This window comes from Mytilus edulis, chromosome 7 (genome assembly GCF_963676685.1).
Source record: "Mytilus edulis chromosome 7, xbMytEdul2.2, whole genome shotgun sequence".
NCBI lineage: Eukaryota > Metazoa > Mollusca > Bivalvia > Mytilida > Mytilidae > Mytilus > Mytilus edulis.
This window is the reverse complement of record NC_092350.1, coordinates 12602756-12625891: the sequence shown is the minus strand read 5'-3', so window position 1 is coordinate 12625891 and position 23136 is coordinate 12602756. Positions and strand designations below refer to the sequence as shown.

Here is a 23136-nt window from a genome sequence, read left to right as displayed (position 1 = left end):
AAATTGACTGAATAATGAGTAGCTCTTCAGCACAATTCACCTTTAATATGCAAAACTATCAATAAGAAATCATTGAACTTGATACATTTTCTATCTCTTTCCAGACTATCCCTTACGGTCCACAACACCCAACCACTATCGCACAAAAGAAAGAGAACATGCCAAAGAACAGATTTAAAACAACGTTTCCCTGTATGTTGAGTACTAGTGTTATAAGTTTACTCATAACTGTATCAAACAATATGTTTTAATATACGTTTAAGGTATGTAGTCCAGAAACACATTACATTGATAAATTACTTTCAATTATACAGGGTTGTCAATTGAGACGATCAATTTGTCTTTCAAATCTCATTTGATCTCGAGGTTCAAAAATATATATTCGTTGAAAGAATTGTCGTTAAGACAATGATGAATTTTATAAAAAAAAAGAAGATGTGGTATGATTACCAATGAGACAACTGTCCACAAGAGACCAAAATGACACAGACATTAACAACTATAGGTCACCGTACGGCCTTCAACAATGAGCAAAGCCCATACCGCATAGTCAGCTATAAAAGGCCCCGATAAGACAATGTAAAACAATTCAAACGAGAAAACTAACGGCCTTACTTATGTAAAAAAAAATGAAAGAAAACAAATATGTAACACATAAACAAACGACAACCACTGAATTACAGGCTCCTGACTTGGAACAGGCAGATACATAAATAATGTGGCGGGGTTAAACATGTTAGCGGGATTCCAACCCTCCCCCTAACCTGGGACAGTGGTATAACAGTACAACATAATAACGAACTATAAAAATCAGTTGAAAAAGGCTTAACTCATCAGATGGACAAAAATACAAGTGGACGTGGCCGGGTACTTATACATCCCGACACAAAAAGACACAATGAACATATCTGAGAGTACTCGCAGTTATCTGACAGCTAGTTCAAACAACTAATAAAAAAATCATGCATCTAAGACTAAACTATCAATCCGTACACATCCAACATCCAATGGATTTAGTGTAAAGACGTCATAAACAGCCAGAGAAAAACATGCCCTTGTGCAATGCCAAGTTACAGGTATCGACAGATTCACTGTGTCTAAACCACACCGGCAAAATTTGTTCGGACTCGATGGTATCTAACATCCGGCACAATGACGGAACACCAATAGACAAAAGAAAGGTAGGTTTCTCCTTATTTTTTTATTTTTTTTATGATATCGAAGAATATATATACATATACAACTATTTTCTATTGTGAGATGCAATATTTTCTACAACCGTTCTATATTAACGGAGAAATAAGTCAAAATGCATGTCAAAATGACGAATTGAGTGAACCTTGCCTCGAAATTGTTTAATTTCTCGTTAAATTGTTCACATTGTACGGAAAGAAAGGTACGGAAAGATAGATATTGACACGGAGATTGCAAATTTAGTTATTATGAGCATCTCCATAATTGTATCTCTGTGTATGGAACGAAAGAAATGGGTCATGTCAAAATGGAACTGGCCGGTTTCGTCAATGTATACAACCCGGTTTCGTCATAGATTTCAAAATGCATAACCCGGTTTGGTCAAATAAAAAAAATCATAATCGCAGTACATTATAATTGATTATTTAACTTCAGCGTTCAAAAGGAGTTGTGTGGGTCGTTGGAAAACAAGTTCGTTCACCGGACAACAGCTTATTATTTATATGAGTCTCAGATTCAAATAAATAATAAGCAAAAACTTGAATTCCTACTCTTATAGAACACAAATATTTTAATTTACTTTGCATTCCGAAATTTTTTAACAGCATATTGAGATTAAAGCTCTTTAAATATGCGTTTTCTATATGAGTTATGGGAAAATATGTTGAACATGTTTAAACTTGAAATTAAAGTTTACGGTCTTAAAAATCGAAACACACAATTGATATGTGATTTTCTCGCACAAAAGGATGGACAACTTTATAAGTAATCTAATCATTCTATGTATGTAATCTTTTCTACAATCGTTAAAAATAAATCTTCTTAAGGATAAACGTTGATAATAAGACAACTGTATATATGCATGCATAATCGACATAGAAAGTGAATGTAGGATTACAACTACCATGCATTAAAGTAATTTTTTTTATCCCTTATTGTAACTATACTGCTATGTACAAATTAGTATAATAGTCTCAAGTCATCGACAAAATTCAATAATAATTATTTTGTTAACATTACTAAAAAAAACGAGTCTGTACTGTCGCCGTTGTGTTATGATGATCGTACACTGACGTTGGTCATCGGACGAGTTAAGGTTTTTTCATTATTTTTTATTATTTGTACTTTTGTTGTACTGTTTGTGTCAGCGACAACACTTTGACTCAGTCCATTCCCGAATCACACGCTTGTAATTCCATGGTTGTCTTTGGTTGCTTTATACCATATGCGTTTTGAACATAAAATAGGCAGGTAGTTTTCTTGTATGAATTGTTTTACATTTATAATTTAGGGCCCTGTTATAGCCTGCTTTCATGCAGTTTGCGTGTTTTTCTCATTGTTTAAGGCATACGCTGACCTAAACTTGATTAATTCAACATAATTTTTGTGTCTAAAAGAAAGTTGTCTCATTGTCAATGTTTATGGGATAAGTGGTTACCGTCACTTCTTCTTAACAAGTAAGACCTAGATATAAATGACGGTCATGTTTTGCAAACCAACTTTTATTCACATTGAAAATACAAAACTGTCAGATATTGTTTTCGAAAGTTATCTTGAAGTTTCAATTGAATTTGAACTACAAAAAATGAATTTGAACTGTAAAAATAATGTGAAAAACATGCCTATGAAAATAAATGTGCCTACCAGAAACGGGGAGAAAGTTACAAATCTCACTGCTATGTTATGGATGCTTAAGTGTGAAAACTCGCTTTAGTGCGCAAGTAACACAGTATATATATTACCAGAACATCTGGCAGGACTGCATGCATGATTAATTTGTGCAGAACAGTATAGACTATAGTCGGTTTGGGACTGTTCGTCAATGATTGAATGCATAAATGTATTAATAATTGATAGTAAATATTGTAAACTAAGTGTATATAATATAGTATAGTAAATTAAAATTGTGGCACAATCAAAACACATCCTTTTATTTTCATCTTTACATGCTACTATTATAAACAAAGAAAATATAATAATGTTACAAAATAATTAGATACCAGTGTTTGCTATTCAGTATTTATATTCCATTTAAAATTAGTTTAGTGAAATAAGGGATACGCCTTTCATTAGGAAAATGTGTATTATCATAATTAACTTTGTCCAAAAGTGCCCGTTTAAAATAGATATTAACACGCCAAGTTTACTTTACAATAAATATATATTTAAATTCTCGAAAAACAATGTTCAGATCCGTGCCAAAGTTTCTTTTCATAAATTGTTTGTAAAAAAAAAACAAAAAAACCGGGTGATATATATAGACGAAACCGGGTGATTCTGTAGTAACAACATTGACGAAACCGGTTTATTTTAATTTGACATGACCTTTTCTTTCATTGCACAAGTCATGTCTTCTTTGACTATTGATGACGTTAAAATACTAAATCCCTGTGATGTGTTTTAGTCGATTTTAGTATCTGATGCATGATTTTTTACTATTAATTGGTTTTGGATTTTAACTAGCTGTCAGTAACTGCGAGTACTCTCAAATCGTATTTTCTTGTTAATTCGACCTGTTGATACTGTTTATAATGCTTTTTTTGTTATTTTTTATTTATAAGGATCTTGTCTGTACACCAGCTTTGATTATTTGTAATATCCTCAATTTTTCACTTATTCTTACAACATTTGTAAAAACTTCAAGATTATAAAAAACCGGTTTTTTTCTATAGTGAACATTGATTGGTTAAATATTTCTCAGTGTGTTTGAATTTGTTTGTCAGCTTTTTGGTCATGAATGTTTGTCTCTAATATTTATTTAACTGTGCATTTGTATTCAGATATCGCAGATCAAATTTATTCGTTCATTGTGTAATCATACGTTTTTTGATTGAGTTAAGTCTGCCAATTGATATTTTATCGTATGTTTTTCTATGTTGTGATGTTATGCTATTGTTTCAGAAAAAGGGAGAAGGTTTGGATCCATTAAAACGTTTAATCCCGCTGCAAATGTTTGCACCTGTCCTAAGTCAGGAATCTGATGTACAGTAGTTGTCGTTTGTTTATGTAATATATACGTGTTTCTCGTTTCTCGTTTTGTTTATATAGATTAGACCGTTGGTTTTCCCGTTTGAATGGTTTTATACTAGTAATTTTGGGGCCTTTTATAGCTTGTTGTTCGGTGTGAGCCAAGGCTCCGTGTTGAAGGCCGTACTTTAACCTATAATGGTTTACTTTTTTAAATTGTTATTTGGATGGAGAGTTGTCTCATTGGCACTCACACCACATCTGCCTTTATCTACATACACAGAGATACAATTATGGAGATGCTCATAATAACTAAATTTGCAATCTCCGTGTCAATATCTATCTTCCCGTACCTTTCTTTCCGTACAATGTGAACAATTTAACGAGAAATTAAACAATTTCGAGGCAAGGTTCACTCAATTCGTCATTTTGACATGCATTTTGACTTATTTCTCCGTTAATATAGAACGGTTGTAGAAAATATTGCATCTCACAATAGAAAATAGTTGTATATGTATATATATTCTTCGATATCATAAAAAAAATAAAAAAATAAGGAGAAACCTACCTTTCTTTTGTCTATTGGTGTTCCGTCATTGTGCCGGATGTTAGATACCATCGAGTCCGAACAAATTTTGCCGGTGTGGTTTAGACACAGTGAGATTGTAGATCCATGAATATGTATATAAAATACTAGTAATATTTAGTTAGCTTTTAATTTACTGATAACAAAATCAATATGTATACCAATAAAAACAATATTCAATGATCTTATTACAGTGTTGAATAGGTAACCTTTTAGAACAAGTTTATTTAAAGAAGCGACAAGTTTACATGGATCATTTCAAAATTTGCGGCCACAGTTAACAACATTTCCGTAAAAATGAGGATGTGCTATCCCGTTTGAAATAAGTTTCTTTTTTTATCATATGAAACAATTACTTTTGATTGGTGTACTAGTACTAGACTCCTTAGTATGATATTTAGTTGATATTGATTTAGATATTTTTCAAATATAAATTTCCGCAAACGTTTGTGTTTTTCATAAAGATTCGTTTTGCAGTTGATAAAGATATATCTCATTGAATGGACATTCATGTTAATACACTCTTAAAGGTTCATACAGATTAAAAACGCTCCCTATGGTGACTTATGATATATGGAACTATATTCCTTATACTGCATCCTCATAATAAAAAGTTTTATGTTGAAAATTATTTGACAAGGCTATTTGTTGTAGTTTAATTTAACTCAAGTGAAATCAAATTCAGTATGTTATTTTTTTCTGTTTTAGATGACCATACTCGGGTTATTTTGCAACCTACACCTGGATCACCGCATACGGATTACATCAATGCAAACTTAGTTGACGTAAGTCTTGTGTAGATTACGATTTCATCAATCCATTAATTAACGGCATCTATTAAAATTTCCCGCAAGGTTTCCAAGGACATCACGAAAGTGATTATTGAAAGTGTAACCTTAATGCATTTTTATATTTCTTATTATAAATGCAATACGAATGTGGGAAATTTAATCATTAAAGCTAATAGGAGAAAAACAAAACCGTTCAGTATACTAAACTCGTCATTGTTATTTTTTTGTTTTATTCCAGAACAAAATGGTTCATTATTTTACCGATACGACCTTAGTTTTTTTTTCAGCAGTAAAAGATGAAGTCCTAGGCTAGTTCAATTTTAATATTTTTTAATTTCGAGTATTTTATTTGCCATATTTCTTTAATAGCTGTAAAAAAAATTCAACTATAACATTTTCAATATCCTCTGAGCGTTTTTACTATATACTTACAGGGATTTGAGAAAGAAAGCTGTTATATAGCATCACAAGGTATAGAAAGTATATGTGTAAACTATGTTGTACTGTTTCAAATCATTAGCAATCCTTTAAAGGTACATTGGAGAATAGACTAACAACATTAGCCTGAAACTTTTCTATAGAGTGTCTTAATGCCATATTGTTTTTCATTGTTGACCTAGTCGTTTGTTTTTATAGTGGTTGAGATTATATAACAATGTTGATTGCTGTACTCCAACTTTTGAAATTTTAACTTGCATGTATTATATTTATTTGTATTACTCACATATTATTGTCAACGTAACAGAATTAATTGCGACTGTCCAAAAAATGAGAGGTTTAGATTTCTATAAAATCAGGTTTAATACAACATTTTCTATGTAAGGAAATACACGAAACAAGCCAGAAATATGACAGTTGTTTGTTTATCGTTTTGTGTGTTTGGCAATATAAAAAAGAAGATGTGGTATGATTGCCAATGAGACAACTGTCCACAAGAGACCAAAATGACACAGACATTAACAACTATAGGTCACCGTACGGTCTTCAACAATGAGCAAAGCCCACCTAGTCAGCTATAAAAGGCCCCGATAAGACAATGTAAAACAATTCAAACGAGAAAACTAACGGTCTTATTTATATAAAAAAAAATGAACGAAAAAGAATTATAACACACAAACAAACGACAACCACTGAATTACAGGCTCCTGCCTTGGGACAGGCACATACATAAATAATGTGGCGGAGTTAAACATGTAAGCGGGATCCCAACCCTCCCCCTAACCTGGGACAGTGGTATAACAGTACAACATAATAACGAACTATAAAAATCAGTTGAAAATGGCTTAACTCATCAGATGGACAAAAATACAAGTGGACGTGGCCGGGTACTTATACATCCCGACACAAAAAGACACAATGAACATATCTGAGAGTACTCGCAGTTATCTGACAGCTAGTTCAAACAACTAATAAAGAAATCATGCATCTAAGACTTAAACTATCAATCCGTACACATCCAACATCCAATGGATTAAGTGTAAAGACGTCATAAACAGCCAGAGAAAATCATGACCTTGTGCAATGCCAAGTTACAGGTATCGACAGATTGTAGATCCATGAATATGTATATGTAATATGAAATGTGTCAGCGTTTGATTTTGCCATTTGATGTTTCTGTTTTTACTTTTCCTTTGCGTTTAGTATTTCTGTAATTTCATATTTTACGTTTGTGTCAATTGATTTTAACAGAATGGAGGCATGTTTTATATGCACCTGCTATATTAAAAGTCATGATATTTTTTAACGTGATTAATAATCTTAAACCACTTAACTATAAATACCAAAGTGATCGTCCGAGCTTCTTATGCTACTACTATATGGTGGAAGACTTACAAAGTTTTTTTTCAAGATTTTATATCTAATGCTCTATACAGTGTTATACTTGACGAAACAGTCAAACATGATATCACTATTTTTCCGCTATCCAATCGTCAAATTCTCATATATATTCTTATATATCTTCGTCTGGAGGTTTTAACCTTTTCGCCGTGCACATTGAAAATTAGTTCAACACTTCGTTCGTACGATAATATGTATTTTCTTTCTTTTAAAGAAAAATGACAAACGCGGTATATAGGATTGAGTCAATCGTTACTATTTTACAAAAAATTATAAATTACCGTTGACCATCTCAACGAAATTGATTTCTCGTTTGAGTCGGTACGGCCAAAGCGAGAAAAGCAATCGAGTTGAGATGACCAATGATAATCTGTTTATCATTATTTTACATATGACGTTGTCAATCTCATTTTGATTTCATCAGCAACGCATCGTGCCTCCTTAGTTTCTAGCGATAATTTTCAATCTCAAGCGAGTAGCATGATATGACAAATTATCACAAAAGACGATCAAAGGGAAAACGCACAAAATATCGATAAACAATAAAGTAATAAAATTATAAACAAATAGTTAAAAAATATATCATTGGCATATCAAAAGCTCACTTATTGATGCAAATTTACAAGTTAAATCTTCAAAACTCACAAAGATACTAAATAATAAAGAACGAAATGTGTTGTGGTTTCGAGTAACAAGACTCGAAAACGAAATAGCCGCCAATATATGTTATAGTAGGCATATATCACTGCATGTGGGATTGCTCGAGTCCATAAGAAATGCAGACTGATAAAAAATATTTAAAAATCTGTCCCAAATAAAAAAGACATACAGAAATAAATTACAAGTGTTTTCAACTAATATATTTTATTTCATGGATAATGAATATTTTAGGACCATTAAAGCATACATTCACTGATTTCTGGGAAATGATCTGGCAGAACAACTCCAGAAAGATCATTATGCTGACAAACTTGAAGGAAGTTGCAAAGGTGATCTTATGTTTTATTATATTTTGTGTAAAGAAAAGTCGAGCTACGAAATTAATTATTTTTTTGTGAATAATAATAAGTACAACATTTACGATGATTTAAGGCAACGGTCTCATAAAGCAGAGAAATCAGAGAAGATGAAATAAATCTTTGAACTGTAAATCAAACATGTAATTTAGTTTAGTATGGATTGTACATGAATTTATTTTGCATTGAACTGGCTGTACAGACCTATATCTGATAATTTTTGTGTTATTGTCTTTCATTTTCGCTTATGTGCCTTGTCTATATGCCTTTTTGTATTTCTTTAATACAGATGACGTAGCTCTGTACTTAAACTTCATTGTGTTATCGTCCTATGATATTTTTTTTGTATTCTTGTATTCTTGTCTTTCATTTTTGTTAAAGGCAAGTTTTTATGACTTTTTGTGTTTCTTTGATACATATGACTTGGGTCTGTACTTAAACACGTACAACCCGTCATTATCTTATTGTGCTATTGTAAATTTTGTATTATTGTCCCTCATTTTTGCTAATGTGCGTTGTCTACATGCCTTTCTGTGCTTTCTTTGTTACATATTTGTTTGTTTTTATAGTGATTAGGATTATAAAACAATGTTGACTGCTGTACCCCTATTTTTTTACATTTTTACCTTATTATACATGTATCTGTTTGTTTTGTTCCAAACCGTTTTAAATATATTTAATTTGATGCGACTTTTATATAGTTGAGGGGTTTAGCTAACTATAACACCAGCTTTAATCCACAACATTTTACATAAGAAAATGCCTGAAGCAAGTCAGGAATATGACAGCTGTTATTCATTCGTTTGATATGTTTGAGCTTTTGATTTTGTCATTTGATGATGGACTTTCCTTTCCTCGGAGTTCAGTATAGTTGATTTAACTTTTAACGCCTACGCTTACTTAGAAATACTTCAAAGGAATATTCATAGCCATACTCCTATACATCATTCTAAATCCGATTTGACAAGTCTTATATTTGTCTTTGTTCTTAGATGATGCGTGTTTGTCAGGAAACCAGCACATATTTAACAGACCTAAAACATTTATCTGTCATGTTTGTCTAATCCGAAGACTGCCTTTCTGGAAGACAAAAATAAAACAATTGTAATTTTCCTTTACTAAAAGCCAAACGATAAAACATTTATTGATGCCCAACAGTGGTGTTTTACTAAATATTTATATAAATCTTTGGACGTGGAACATGGTCGGAAAATTATGTTGGAAAAATAGGACTCAACAGGCAGACGTATTTTACTGTTGTATATAAATCAGCGATTATGATATATTATAAGAGTAATAAAAACATTATATGTGCATTGAAGGTTAAATGTGATAAATATTGGCCTGAAGGAGGAAAGCCAATGGTACTAGGAAATCTAATTATTACTCTACAGACAGAAAAGGAAAGAGCAGCCTATGTAACCAGAGAAATATCTGTTGAGGATAAGAAGGTGAGTTCTTTTTTAAAACGCATACAAACTTTTGACGATTGAATATAAAATGACTTATATTATCTCAACCCTTGGAATAAATTTCTCTCAACCCTTGAAATAAATATTCAAGAAAATGCATTTTCCTTACTTAAATACGTTAAATATCTTTACCACAGTAACTTTTATGGTTGAGAAATACACTATAAAGTTTACTTATACTTATAAATATACAACTAACAGAAACACAAATTTATATTCGACTTTTCCTACCAAGTTTAAAAAAAACTTATAAAAACAATAACTATTATAGCAGACGGAACGTCATGATATCCCTATGAAATCTTCTGACCCTCGCAAATAGGGATTAGCATGTGACAATTGACACAAACTACGTAAAAATTAAAAGAATGATAATATAAGGTTTATGAGACAGCGGCTCACATTACATATCAATAACAAGTTGAGAAATGTGTGTAATACTTTCTCTTTTTAAAGCGAACACCGTGTATTACTCTTTATTATATATTTAGACGAAGGAGAAACGAAATATTATCCAGTACCATTTCACAGCCTGGCCTGATCATGGAACTCCAGATCCTCTGTACCTTGTGTTGTTTCATAGACATGTCATATCAGATCACTCCGATGTAGAAAGTGGGAAACTTCTCGTTCACTGCAGGTAATATGAGTCAGTTTTGAGCATTTCATTCATACATGAGCGTTCAATTACTTTACTTGTAATCAAAATGGTGAATATTTTTCTTGATTGTTTGTATGTTATTCTACAACTCTCTATATTTCATATATGTAGTTTCCAAATCTTTTTTCCAAACTTAACTGAAAAAGACCTTCCAGTTATGTGGGCAATGAAATCAGAGTGACACGTTCATTTTCGATTCTATCAACTCAAAATTTGATCTTAAATATTAATTACTCAGTGTCATTTGATAACTCTTAACCAGGCCCATTACAGCAATTGTGTCGTATTCAAGCAGGAATTAGTAAGTCCTGTAGTTCATGTTTTCACAATCATAACGTCACGCTAAGCATGTAGCATTTAATTTAGAAGAATTCTGAACATGTCAGACGACATCACTTTTTAAAACATATGCAAATTACTACCCTTCTATTCCTCCGTAATTTTTGTCATGTTTAAAGGAAGGAATGACCCAACAGGACCTAATTTTGACTTTGCATGATTTCTAATAAAAGTTTTAACTTTACGACTAGGAGAAATATGTGGGAACGTAAAACTGATTTAACTTATATCATTGTTATATTAAGTCCCGCAATCTTGATCACGTGTTATGATTATCTTTGTTTGTATGGTTTATTTTTCGATTGCCTCTGGTTTGTACAGTCAGTCGTTCTGTTCAAAATATTTGGGGCTTTCAGCTGCATGTCTTGTTTTTTGTATGCTTTGTGTTATATTCATTTAAACATTGCAGTTAAAAGTCATTTATATTGGGTTCTGCTATGAAAATTGTATTTATTTTTATAATTTAACAAGCATATATTTATCTAGTGGCACATTTTTTAGCAAGTGAAAAAAATAGCCATATATTTTTTTTTATTTTACATATTTTACAAGTATAACAATTTCATAACATTAATAAAGATAATAATAATGCAGGCACATATATACATTAAGTATCAAATATATTCATGATCATTTACCCCCATCAGAAATTTGAAAGCAGGTTGTATTCTTACACATTCATATTTTTAAAACGGTGGCTTTTCAAAAACCGAGTGTAAGCAAATATATTCATAAGGTTTTCTTTTTTTGTTACTTATATTTCACCTATTGAAAAAAAGCTGTTAAAAATATGCTCTTTAAAACAATGTAGACTTTATATTCCTATAACATTAAAGGCAATAAATTCTTTGTTTGGATCCTCCACTATATCAGATTATTATACTCTTAAATTTTATCTAGACGTAATATTTACTTAGACATGATTCCAAAGTTCAAACATCAAAAATATCGAACTCAAAGGAAAATTTGAAACTGAAAGTTGCATACAAAATGGTACAATCTGAAGCTCAAAAACACCAAATGAATAGAAACCAACTGTCATTCTCCTGTCTTGGTACAAACTTTTCAAGTCATTAACACTTTGACTCTGAATCAACCCTACAATTTGTAAAAACTGATCCCCACAAACTTTAAAATATCGTTATATTTTCCAAAACATATTTTCATTAATTGACGCAAAATAAAATGTAATATTATCTAAACAATTAATTACAATTTTTGTTTTCAGTGCTGGCATTGGAAGAACAGGGACATATATTGGATTAGATGCTCTTTATGAGGAGGGACGTGTCACAGGTTGTGTCGACATTGTCAAGTTTGTAAAGAAAATGAGATACAGTCGAATGAATATGGTGCAGACTCCAGTAAGTCTTAACTTCCATATATATATACCCGTTGACCGTTTACTCTGATATCAAACCGTTATCTGTCTGTCCGTCCGTTCTTCTTTCTGTCCGTCAAGCCATTTGCCCAGGCCAATAACTCAAAAGTTTTTGTTACCAATTTTCAAGAAACTTTGATCAATTGTTTATATCTATTGACGTACGCGTCCTCATGATTTTTACATATTTCAAATTTTTACGTTTCCGATTCACGGGATTTTATTCATAACATAGGGGCGTCTTTCAAATTTTCGGACTATAACTGAAAATATATTGAAACTTTATTTTGTAACATTTGGATAAGTCTTGTTTGCTCAATTAAAGCTGGTTCTGATATAACTGTAAATAAAGGAGATGTAGAACATTGTATGATTTTCAACGAGACGACCATTTTATGGAGATCAATGCACTCAAATAAAAAAAAAACTAAATATATATCGACGCACAGCATTCAACAATGAGCAAATCCCAAACCATATACTACGACGTTAAGTAGGATCCGTAATAGGTTGTATGTGAATCGTTCAAGTAATTAAAAAAATATTGCCCAAATATTTACTAACATAATAAACGAAAATAACATAAAAAGAAAACAAAATAAATGAAATGACAATTATTTCATGTTTAAACCACGGAAATGTACAGTAATTTATCAACCAGACAGTGAAATAGTTTTTGTTCATGTCAAAAGATATATATAATTTCAGGATCAGTATGTGTGTTTACACTATGCCTTGTTGGAAGCTTTTACCATGACAGATACAAAGATCGGAAAAGATCAATTTGGAACAATTTGGCGGGAAATAGATATTGATAAACAACCAATCAATCATCAAAAACTGTACAAAGAATTTAAGGTATTTGTAGTTGTAGTCTGGGAGATTTCAAGTACGGAGTATCAAACACGTCTTTAAATAAATGAGATTGTGTAAAATCTTTATTGTAATCCTTTTGACAAATTAGTAATAAAGTCGTAAATATTAAAGCAATTTTGTTTGTTTCAATAATAGGCATTTCATCATGGTGAAATATTTATATGGTGCGTCATAATAAGTTTTAGTCTAATATATGATTCACGAATCAAAATATATATCATGGATAGTATACTTCGAATAAAAAATATTCGTTAATGATGCTGAAAGCTTAATGGGCAGGCTCTTTTACTATTGATATGTGATGGGTAATATCTTAACACGCTAAAAGGACAAATGTGCATTTACTTTTTATAGATGCTAGAAGCGAAGAAATCCGAGCACGGAAAGTCTGAGTATACCGCTGCTGTAAGTCCAGAAAATATAGAGAAAAACAGAAACAAATCAGTCATCCCATGTAAGTTAGTTACACCTGTGACAAACTACCAGTTTTCTTGAAGCACACTTTATAAAAGTACATTGTACCATATACCGTTTGATAGTTACATTATATGTACTGTTCAAATTGATGGTTGTCATACAACACATAGCATATTCCGTAATATCAATGTCCATTTTCAAAGAATACATATGTAACAATGCCTTATTTGGAGTAGAAATGGAAATAACACCTGTTTATGCGTACAGGATGTGACGAAATCTAAATAAATTATAATAAATAAAATGAAAAAAAAATACTATATATTTCAAAATCATGCTATTGTACTGGTAAATGAGATTCGTTTTGTATGGTAATGTTGATAATATACATCACTGTAAAACGCCTTAACACGTCGTAATTTACTGTTAGCGAAATGTTTGAACAGTACCGAATTTGTCGCGAATGGATAAATCATACTATTGATTTAAAGGCTGAAATAAATTATTAATTTTTTGTATAGACTGTAAACAGCTGTTTAAAGGGTTCTGAAATTGATAAAGACGATCAACATGCGTCGAGTGGACATTGAGGTTTTCACGGAATTTGGTTATTTTTCTTTCTCATTTATGAATATTGTTAATGGTCTTACCTTTTACACATAAAACACACCTATTTTTCTACCAGAACGTGGTTAAAGTTCTTTAACAAATATGTGTTGGATGAAAAACTATATATATAACATATTCTAATGAACTTTTCCTTGTTTTAGCTTTCTTTAGTTGAAAATTTGTTTCCAAACGTATGATTTGTGTAGTGCCCTATACATTTAGATGTGTAAAGTGATTTATTACGATACATCTATTTCCTAACATTTATTTTTTAATTCAATTTTCGAGAAGTGCATTCTTTGATTGTAACTACTGTTTGTTAACTTTGCGAGTATGCAAGCAATGACAGTGTTATCTTTGATTTACATCTTTTGGCGTCCGGCGTGCAGCGTCTGGTGTCTGGCGTCCGACTTCCGGCGTCCGGTGTCCGGCGTCTTGCATCTGGCGTCTGGATTTCGGCGTCAGGTGTCTGGCCCGTCATCGTAAATTTTTATTAAAATCTTTCCTTTGAAACTATGGGGCCAAATTAAACCAAACTTGGCCACAATTATCATTCGGGTATCTAGTTTTAAGATTTGTCCGATGACACGGTCTATCAAACCAAGGTTGCCACAATGGCTAAAAAAAGACATGCATGTAAAATCCATCCATAGGAAAATCTAATAAAAATATAGTCATTCTCTGTTGGAAGTATTTGAAATAATATGTAGAACATATTGATACCTTATTAATATTTTCTTTACACGTTACAGCTGACAACAACAGGCTGTTTCTCACAACATATGACAAAGGAAGAACTGATTATATCAATGCGGTTCAAGCTCCTGTATGTATAGATCAATACGAATAATCCAATTGTTATTTCTTCGTTTTTCTTTTTTTGTCTTTAGTCTTCCCTCAGATCATATTTTTTTAATTTCTTTTTTTTTGTCGTCCTTTCCTTTGTTTTTTTTGTTCGTTCGTTTTTGTTTTGCCAGCGCATCGTTGGTTTCCAAGACTGACGTATTGGATGTCCTTTCTGAATCTGCCACTTTATTAGGAATTACTCAAATTGTATAGGGTTTATTGAATCTTATATAATTGGTTTTTCATTATCCCTTAGATCGATGTTACCAGTGGGTTTTTTTTCTGAAAAAGGCCCAAAACAATTATGTGGAAAATTATGCCCACTTGGTGTCAGCGTATATTTGTACAGAAGGTCTCCAGGAAACTTTGTTGTGAACGATTCATAAAATCTGTTTCTTTTTGGAACAAATATACATAGATAAAGGCAGATGTGGTGTGAGTGCCAATGAGACAACTCTCCATCCAAATAACAATTTAAAAAAGTAAACCATTATAGGATACCTTTCTTTGCTTTAGGAACAAATACTGTAATGTTTCTCCCAAATGGGAATGATGTTACAGAATATTTATTCCATTCGTGACACACTTTAACTTAAATTTTATGCAAATCTTATAAATCTTATCAATATGAATGTGGTATGTGTATAATGTCATTTTAGGCACTATCGTGCTTTTTCGTAGCGATCAGTTTTTATTGGTGGGGGTAGACGAAGAGCCAAAAAAGAACCACTGAAAGAATTCTAACTCACAATCTCGGTGTTGACGACTTAGATCACACGGCCAGCGCGTTACCTTTTAAATACTGTCCTGAATTGAAGTAGTGTTCATACATGTGCTATACTTATACATGTTATGCTGTAAATTTGATAAACAACTCCCTCGATTTGGTATCTCAAAAATTTGCATCAACTCAAAATATTCATATGTTAATTAAAATTTCAAGAGTAGTTTTATACCGTTAATAATTTGGGGAAAGTCCACTGGAATGTATTGATTCAACAGTAAACATAGTGTGCCTATTCTAACATTCATGACCCGTTGTTAACGTTTCAGTCATACACAAAGTTTGTGGGTTATCTGACGACACAGCTTCCATTGCCAGACACAAAAATGGACTTCTGGACAATGATTAGGGACCATAACTCATCTACTGTAGTCATGTTTATAAATGAACAAACAGAGGTAGTGTATCTGTTATCTTTCTAAAAAGCCATTTAGTAAATGAAAAATATGTTTATTATACAAATTGTTTTGATTTCTGTAGGCTTGTTATGTTGTATAATCTGTATTGTATTTCAACTTATGTATATGCATGCTAACCAATTTAGGGAAGCTGATTACCAAATTCATGCTTAAGTGTTTCAGTTGGTTGAATGATTTTCACATAAAGATGTAAATGATAATAAATTCATATGAAACGAATTTCTTGAAATGTTAATGATCATGAAATTATCGAGCCGATGAATGCTAATATTATAAACTATTTGCTCTTTGGAAATTTGTAACATTTTCTAAGAATCTATATAATATCATAGACAACTAAATATTCATTAATTGATTGGTGATGGTTTTTTTTTATTTCCATTCGTTTCTCATTTGTTATTTAACTTTGATATAATAGTAATTAAATGGTTTAATGTATCTAATCTGTTTTTATGAATCTATATTTGCTATTACTCTTATTGTGTAGATGTGTTTCCTTTCTTTGATTGCAATCACACAAATCTCAATTACATGCATTATATATTTTGGAATCTGTTTTTTCTACATTAAGGCTGAATTTGTATATGCAACCTCAGAAGACACATTTTCATGTGGTTCATTCACCATGAAGATAACGAAACGAGAAAAGGTGGAATTTGATATATTATCCTGTACAATTGTTTTGTCAAGAAAGGTAACGTTGTTCACAAGATATATGTTAACTTTTCAAAGAGGTTAAAATCAACTAGACAAAAGATAAAAAAAAAACACCTCTGGAAAAGGGGACAATGGCAGGAAAGTACCTAACAAACGAAATATAAAATCAAAATAAAACGCTGTTAGCAAAAGGAAAACGGATATTGAAGATACAGAAACACAAAACCATGTCATAATCTAGTGTTTGTCAATGTCGTTTTGTCAACATAACTTTAAAGTTCTTAGGCTGGTTTTTCTAATCATGACTTCTGTGATAAACAGTTACTACTACTTAGATAAATAGTTACTACCTACAAGTTACTAAAAATAAAAGGTTCCAACAAGAATTCTTATTTACGTATATACATAAGGTTTACAAACGCAATCATCTTTAGGTTGACGGTTGACATTTTCTCTCAGGCATCTTTGACGAAATATTCATTGACGAAATTTACATTTGATGCAGTTATAAACAATAAACTATTAGTGGTTGTATCTGTTCTTAACATGACAAGAACACAGATATATTTTACTTATCGTTTTCATAATTCCTAGTTCTTTTCCTCCATTGACATACTCAAATGAGATATACTTACAATTCCTCGGATGAAGAGAAATCAGTATCATATTCTCGTTTTAGGATGAAAAATCAAGGGAGATCGTAATATACTGTGCTGTTTGTAGTGGTTACCCTAAGCCAAGTGTGTTGTGTAAACTGGTGAATATGATATCAACACGTGTCAGTATGTCACATGATGCAGTTACTGTTGTCAGCGGGTATGTATAAAACGTGTGTACATATATGCATAATTTGCAAAGCTACTATACTCAATGAAACATGTGAAAATTAAATAATTGTCATAAGTACAATACACTTTGATTTGAATTATCCAAGTTGTTGAAATGCATTTTATAAATGATATTTTATCATTATTGTATATATATTCATGAAGTTGATATAACAACAGATACATGGTGCAATCAAATAAATATTTCAAGATATTTCGAAATTTCAACATTTCTTTAAAATATAAAGACGTTTATTAATACTGGTAGAAGATAGTGTATATTTTATCTGGCGTTTGACGCATGGTATGTTTCCTTTCGATACGCATATAAGTTTTATTTCGCCCAAAATTTGATAATGAACTGGGGATTTCAATTTGGCTCGAGAAGCTCTTGAATTGAACTATAACGTTGTTGTAGTGATATAAATTAAGGTATTGGTAGGTGATAACTTAATTCATTGAGACTAAACATGTTGGTATTTGTTTGCACTGCCATGAGCAATACGATGAATGTTATAAGTAGAGGAGTTACGCAACATTTGGTCAATAGTTCTCGCTTATTTTATGTGCGGTTTGTGTTAGTTAAATATTACTTTTCAGTAGTGTTTTGTGGTTTTACGTTAACACTGATGGCGTTGTCAATTGTTCTTCTATGTATGAGTTGTGAGGAGTTATTAAAAAAATATCAAACTCTTTCGTTATCCCTGTAACATTGTTATTATTGTAATTCTGTTGTATAAACAGCTGAGAGTGTTTTTTAACATTTATGCCTTCTTTATTTTTTTTCAAATTCTATTTACAATAGTGATGGTGCTAAAAACTGTGGTCTGTTTTGTACATTTGCAAACGCGGTCTCCAGTATGACAATAGATGACAATGCTGACATATTCCAGCTAGCTAGGCTACTGCAGTTAAGGAGACCAGAGTTTTTTGCTGATTTCGTAAGTTTAAAAAAACTCTAATATTGCAGTAGCAACCATACATGAAACGTACACTAATTGAAATTCTATGAGCAGATTTCGTATTATTGTCTATGATACAACTAACCCACACAGCATAGTCAGCTATTAAAATGTGAACAACTAAATGACAAAACCTCCAAAATGCAATTTATGACAAAACAATGTTCGACCACAAATACGACAGTCATGATACAACTTTATATGTTAAGGATGTTGGCTACTCTGTTTCAAAATAAAAATCTTTTCAAATAACTGTTATAAATCGAAAGTATCTAGATAAAGAAACCAAACAAGCATAAAAACAAATGCTTTCTTTTTAGATATATGCCATAGAAAATATGGCGAGACATATTTTTCTATTGATATTTCATTCATTCAACAATTGCTCCATTTTATTTTTCCAAAACAATATAAAAATAAAAAGAAAGATTTTAAGGTAGATGGGGTGTCTAAATTATAATCCATAGAATCTTTTAATAGTTTGCCAAAATGTAGTTCATATCCTGCTTGTTTAAAAACATTAATAAAAAGAATGGGTCACCGGACTTATTTTCACACTACAGGTTGTGCAAAATTGTAAAGATTTTGTATAGATTATGCATGGAAAACTCATTTTTCAGCCATAAAACGCAAACCACACCATAGAGTTTTGAGATAAAATTTGAGAAGATAGCTCCAATATTATGCTTTCAGATAAGAAAAAGAAAAAATGGGGTCACCGGACTCGTTTTCTTGCTACGTGTAAAAATGGGTAAATTCCTAACACATTCTATTGTAAAAGTAACACTATCTGAATTATCTGCCCTTGCATTTGAGTTGCCTCCCCTTATTTGACAAAGTTGGGAAAAAATGAATCAAACAAAAGAATTCTTATTTTTGTAAAATACAATTATAAATATGATCAAACATGGCATTTTCTATATTATAATGAAAATTCTTACACATAAATTACCTACTACTATAAAAATTTGTACATTTCATTAAAGATCTAGACCTTGTTTTCTAGTATTTCAAAATCCAAAATGGAGGAAGACACCCTATCTACCTTAAATCATTTAAAATAATGCTTTTTAAACTAAATGTAATGCAATTATTAAAAGAAAAGTAGGATCAAACGGGAATTTTTGTTTAAAGGCACTACATGGATAACACCAGAGAATTCCGAATATCTGTCAAAAATTCAAAATACTAGGAGCGAACATTCTCAACAATTAAAATCTGTGAATTACTTTATATGAAATGATGAAAGTACCATCGAATATATAAATCAACTCATCATAGATACCAACATTGAATTTTGTATTTACGCCAGACACGCGTTTCGTCTACAAAAGACTCATCAGTGACGCTCGAATAAAAAAAAATTAAAAGTTCAAACACAAAGTTAAACTTGTAAATTAAATATTGCATCGTACAATATGTTTTAACCTCTAAAAACAGTTTTGGATTTGAAAAAAAGGTCTTATCTATGTAGGTTTACAAAAATAAAATTATAAATATAAATCATTTAAATGCCCCAAAATAAAAAAAAATGTGATTTTGTTGTATTGCTCAGTCATTCCTTAGTATCTTGTGCAGTATTTTGTAGAATGTGGTCTGTTGTTTGGGTTTTTTTTCGACCGTAATATTGAAAGTTTGTCTTCAAATTATGATTCTTATATATCCCCGAGTAAACTTCAGCACTATTTACTTATCTGATTCCATGTTCAAAAACCTGCCATATTAAATACTCAAGGTATTCATTTAAACCTATTTCAATATTAAGAATCTCAGTAAAGTTTGTACGACGTTTTGAAAATAGTGCTGATGTGCTCTGATATTACAGATATAATTTATGTTATATAAGTGATAATAATAATTTTGAAATTTTGTATATTCGCAGGATGAGTACCGTCTGTGTTATGAGGCTTTGAACTTTTATTTAGAGTCAACAAATGTGTATGCAAACTTTTGATTTCCTAAGAAATAATAGTCTCCGAAATTATATATTTCTTGTGTTACAATGATATTATACTATATTGTGCATCAATAACAAAGGACGCTTCACATATGTATTTTATTTTTAAGATTCAATTTGCATGATTGAACTGTTTTTTATACCGTCTAGTGGAAGCACTCATGCAGCGGTTTTCAAAAAGATATGCTTCTTTTAAAACATATCCAAGACAGGCGAAAGTCTTATATTTCTTTGGAACAATATAACACGACGCGTATTGTTATTATTCGAATACGATTTTTATCACTGTTATAGATGGAATGTAACCGCTTTAATGAAATTCAAATCACTTAACCTGCACTTGTATGATCAGTTTTTTCTTCTATTCATTGATATCATTTGTTTTAGAAACCCGGTTGAATCAAGTGCTTCACAGTTGTGTTGCTTAATTACAAATATATTTTATGGAAAATTACATCATCTTCAATATCAATAAATGTCATTATGTTCTGCTCTTATATAATGGACAATTATTAACTAGAAATGTGTTTTTTCACGAAAGTTCCCACATTGTTTTTTGGGGGACCTCTTGTAAAAGTTTAGACTTATTTGAACAATAGTCAAGATCAAAAACATTGTTTTTATTTATTATCCAATTCATAGTTAAATACTGTATTAAAATGTTTGTCATTTGTGCATTCCTCTACATATGTGTTTTCATCCATGATTCAAGGCCAGTAATGTAGGATTCTTGTAGCCAACTTTTTAAATTGAAAAACATCTGAGCACTCATGTTAACCACAATGCATTCAGACACATGTTGCTTAGTATGATTAAGATTTCTCATTGGTATTGAAATTTAGTGATTAGCAGTTATAGTTTGCATATATTTGTTAAACAATTTGTTAGATTTTTTATTTATTATTTAAGTTAGATATTCCACTGGTAACACGCTTAACCAAGTTTAACATTTTATATTAGCAGATTATATTATTATGACAATAAAAGCTGATAAAAAATCAATGTTTGTAATCTTTTTTAATCTTTGGAAACTTCAGTCTCGAAACGAAAATTGAAATTAAACTGTAATTATCATCCATCACATATTCACCATTGCAGCAGAGAATAATCATGTCTTTAAAGGACCAATACAACCTTTCTTTTAATGTATATTATCATATTTTGCCATTAAGCAAAGTAGTTCTATTTTGTCTGAATTGTTTTACATGTCAGGAATATGACATTTGCTGCCCATTTATTAAATGTTTTTGTGTTTTTGATTTTCCTTTTTCACTGTGTGTTTTGAATTTTCCTCCTTACAATTTGGTATTTTTGTTATTTTACTTTTACTTCTCTTAGAACAATGCGAGAAAGTTTGAATGCATGGAAGCAATTTTTAATAGATAGATCAAAGTGAACTAATAAGCGTTTTGTGATGGTAACATAATAAACGCCAATTGAAGATATAGACCATAATAAATGTATATTTACTCTACCAGCTTTACAGCTTACAACCGCAATGAATTGGTGTCAATTAACATTTCTTTTGTTCTGTTTACATGATTTGGTCAGCCAAATAGTATCTACTTTATCAATAATTGTCAAAAACCTTTATGTGTGGTTGATTTCTGTATCATTATACAACGACAAAGATTTTATCATCTTGTGTTTTTGTGCCAAGAACACATTTTGAAAAATCAAAATAAATGTATTTAAAACGTACCGCATGTTCAGCTTTTAAACACCATTGATAAAAGAATGACATTTCTAGGTAGAAATCCAGTTACCAAACATTAACTTAACACTATGTGTGAGTACAAATGGCCTAGATTATAACACAAGTAGGAATAAAAGAAACCAAACAAAATACATCTAGAAGTCAATGAACGGTTTCCGGATATAGGCAGATGTTTATTCAATATTCCAATCCTACACAGCTACTTTTGCATAGGTACTTTTTCTGTACTAAAAATTTGCAGTACTGGAAATTTACTTTTAATATTCAGTATTATTGTGTTACTACAAAATTATGGTAATATTTAAGTACCTGTATTTTAGAGTACTGTATTTGTACATAAAATTTAGGTACTGCAGATTTTTGGTTACTACCGTTACATTTTCAGCATTTTGTAAGATTTTTCTATTTTAAATCTCTCAAAGTTATGATTTTCAAACATGAAATGTTGTATTATTTCTGTACAAAAATATTTAGTGCAAATCAAGTACTGTTAAATACAAGTACCTAAATATTACCATAATTTTAAAGTAAAGAAATAGTACTAAATATTACAAGTAAATTTCCAGTACTGCATATTTTTAGTACAGAAATAGTACCTATGCAAAAGTAGCTGTGTAATACCCGTTCCTACTGATACGTAAGAGGTTGACACAATTAACCGTGACAATCAAATATCTACCATCGACATCAAATTGATTATTAGTTATATGCATGATGTTTAAATAGTAATCTTTAAATATGTCACTATGTCGTATGATATGGCCATTTGACCGATTAAAATTACTGTCTGTGGTTGTTTTTTTTTCACATTTTACTAGA

General features: G+C 31.0%; 1 protein-coding gene across 1 annotated transcript in view; it reads left to right on the top strand.

The window, feature by feature from the left end:
• The window catches only part of LOC139530002 (receptor-type tyrosine-protein phosphatase alpha-like), a 517312-nt gene extending 495710 nt beyond the window's left edge, over nt 1-21602 (top strand). Inside the window, exons 8-22 of the mRNA XM_071326017.1 lie at nt 105-192; nt 5456-5532; nt 5973-6009; nt 8269-8366; nt 9716-9844; nt 10357-10505; nt 12094-12229; nt 12955-13104; nt 13477-13576; nt 14901-14974; nt 16048-16176; nt 16769-16891; nt 17534-17670; nt 18487-18622; nt 20526-21602. Coding sequence (XP_071182118.1) covers nt 105-192; nt 5456-5532; nt 5973-6009; nt 8269-8366; nt 9716-9844; nt 10357-10505; nt 12094-12229; nt 12955-13104; nt 13477-13576; nt 14901-14974; nt 16048-16176; nt 16769-16891; nt 17534-17670; nt 18487-18622; nt 20526-20597 — 1635 coding nt within the window. The 3' untranslated portion in view covers nt 20598-21602. The remainder of the gene's footprint in view (nt 1-104; nt 193-5455; nt 5533-5972; nt 6010-8268; nt 8367-9715; nt 9845-10356; nt 10506-12093; nt 12230-12954; nt 13105-13476; nt 13577-14900; nt 14975-16047; nt 16177-16768; nt 16892-17533; nt 17671-18486; nt 18623-20525) is intronic.
• Nucleotides 21603-23136: the final 1534 nt, after the last annotated feature.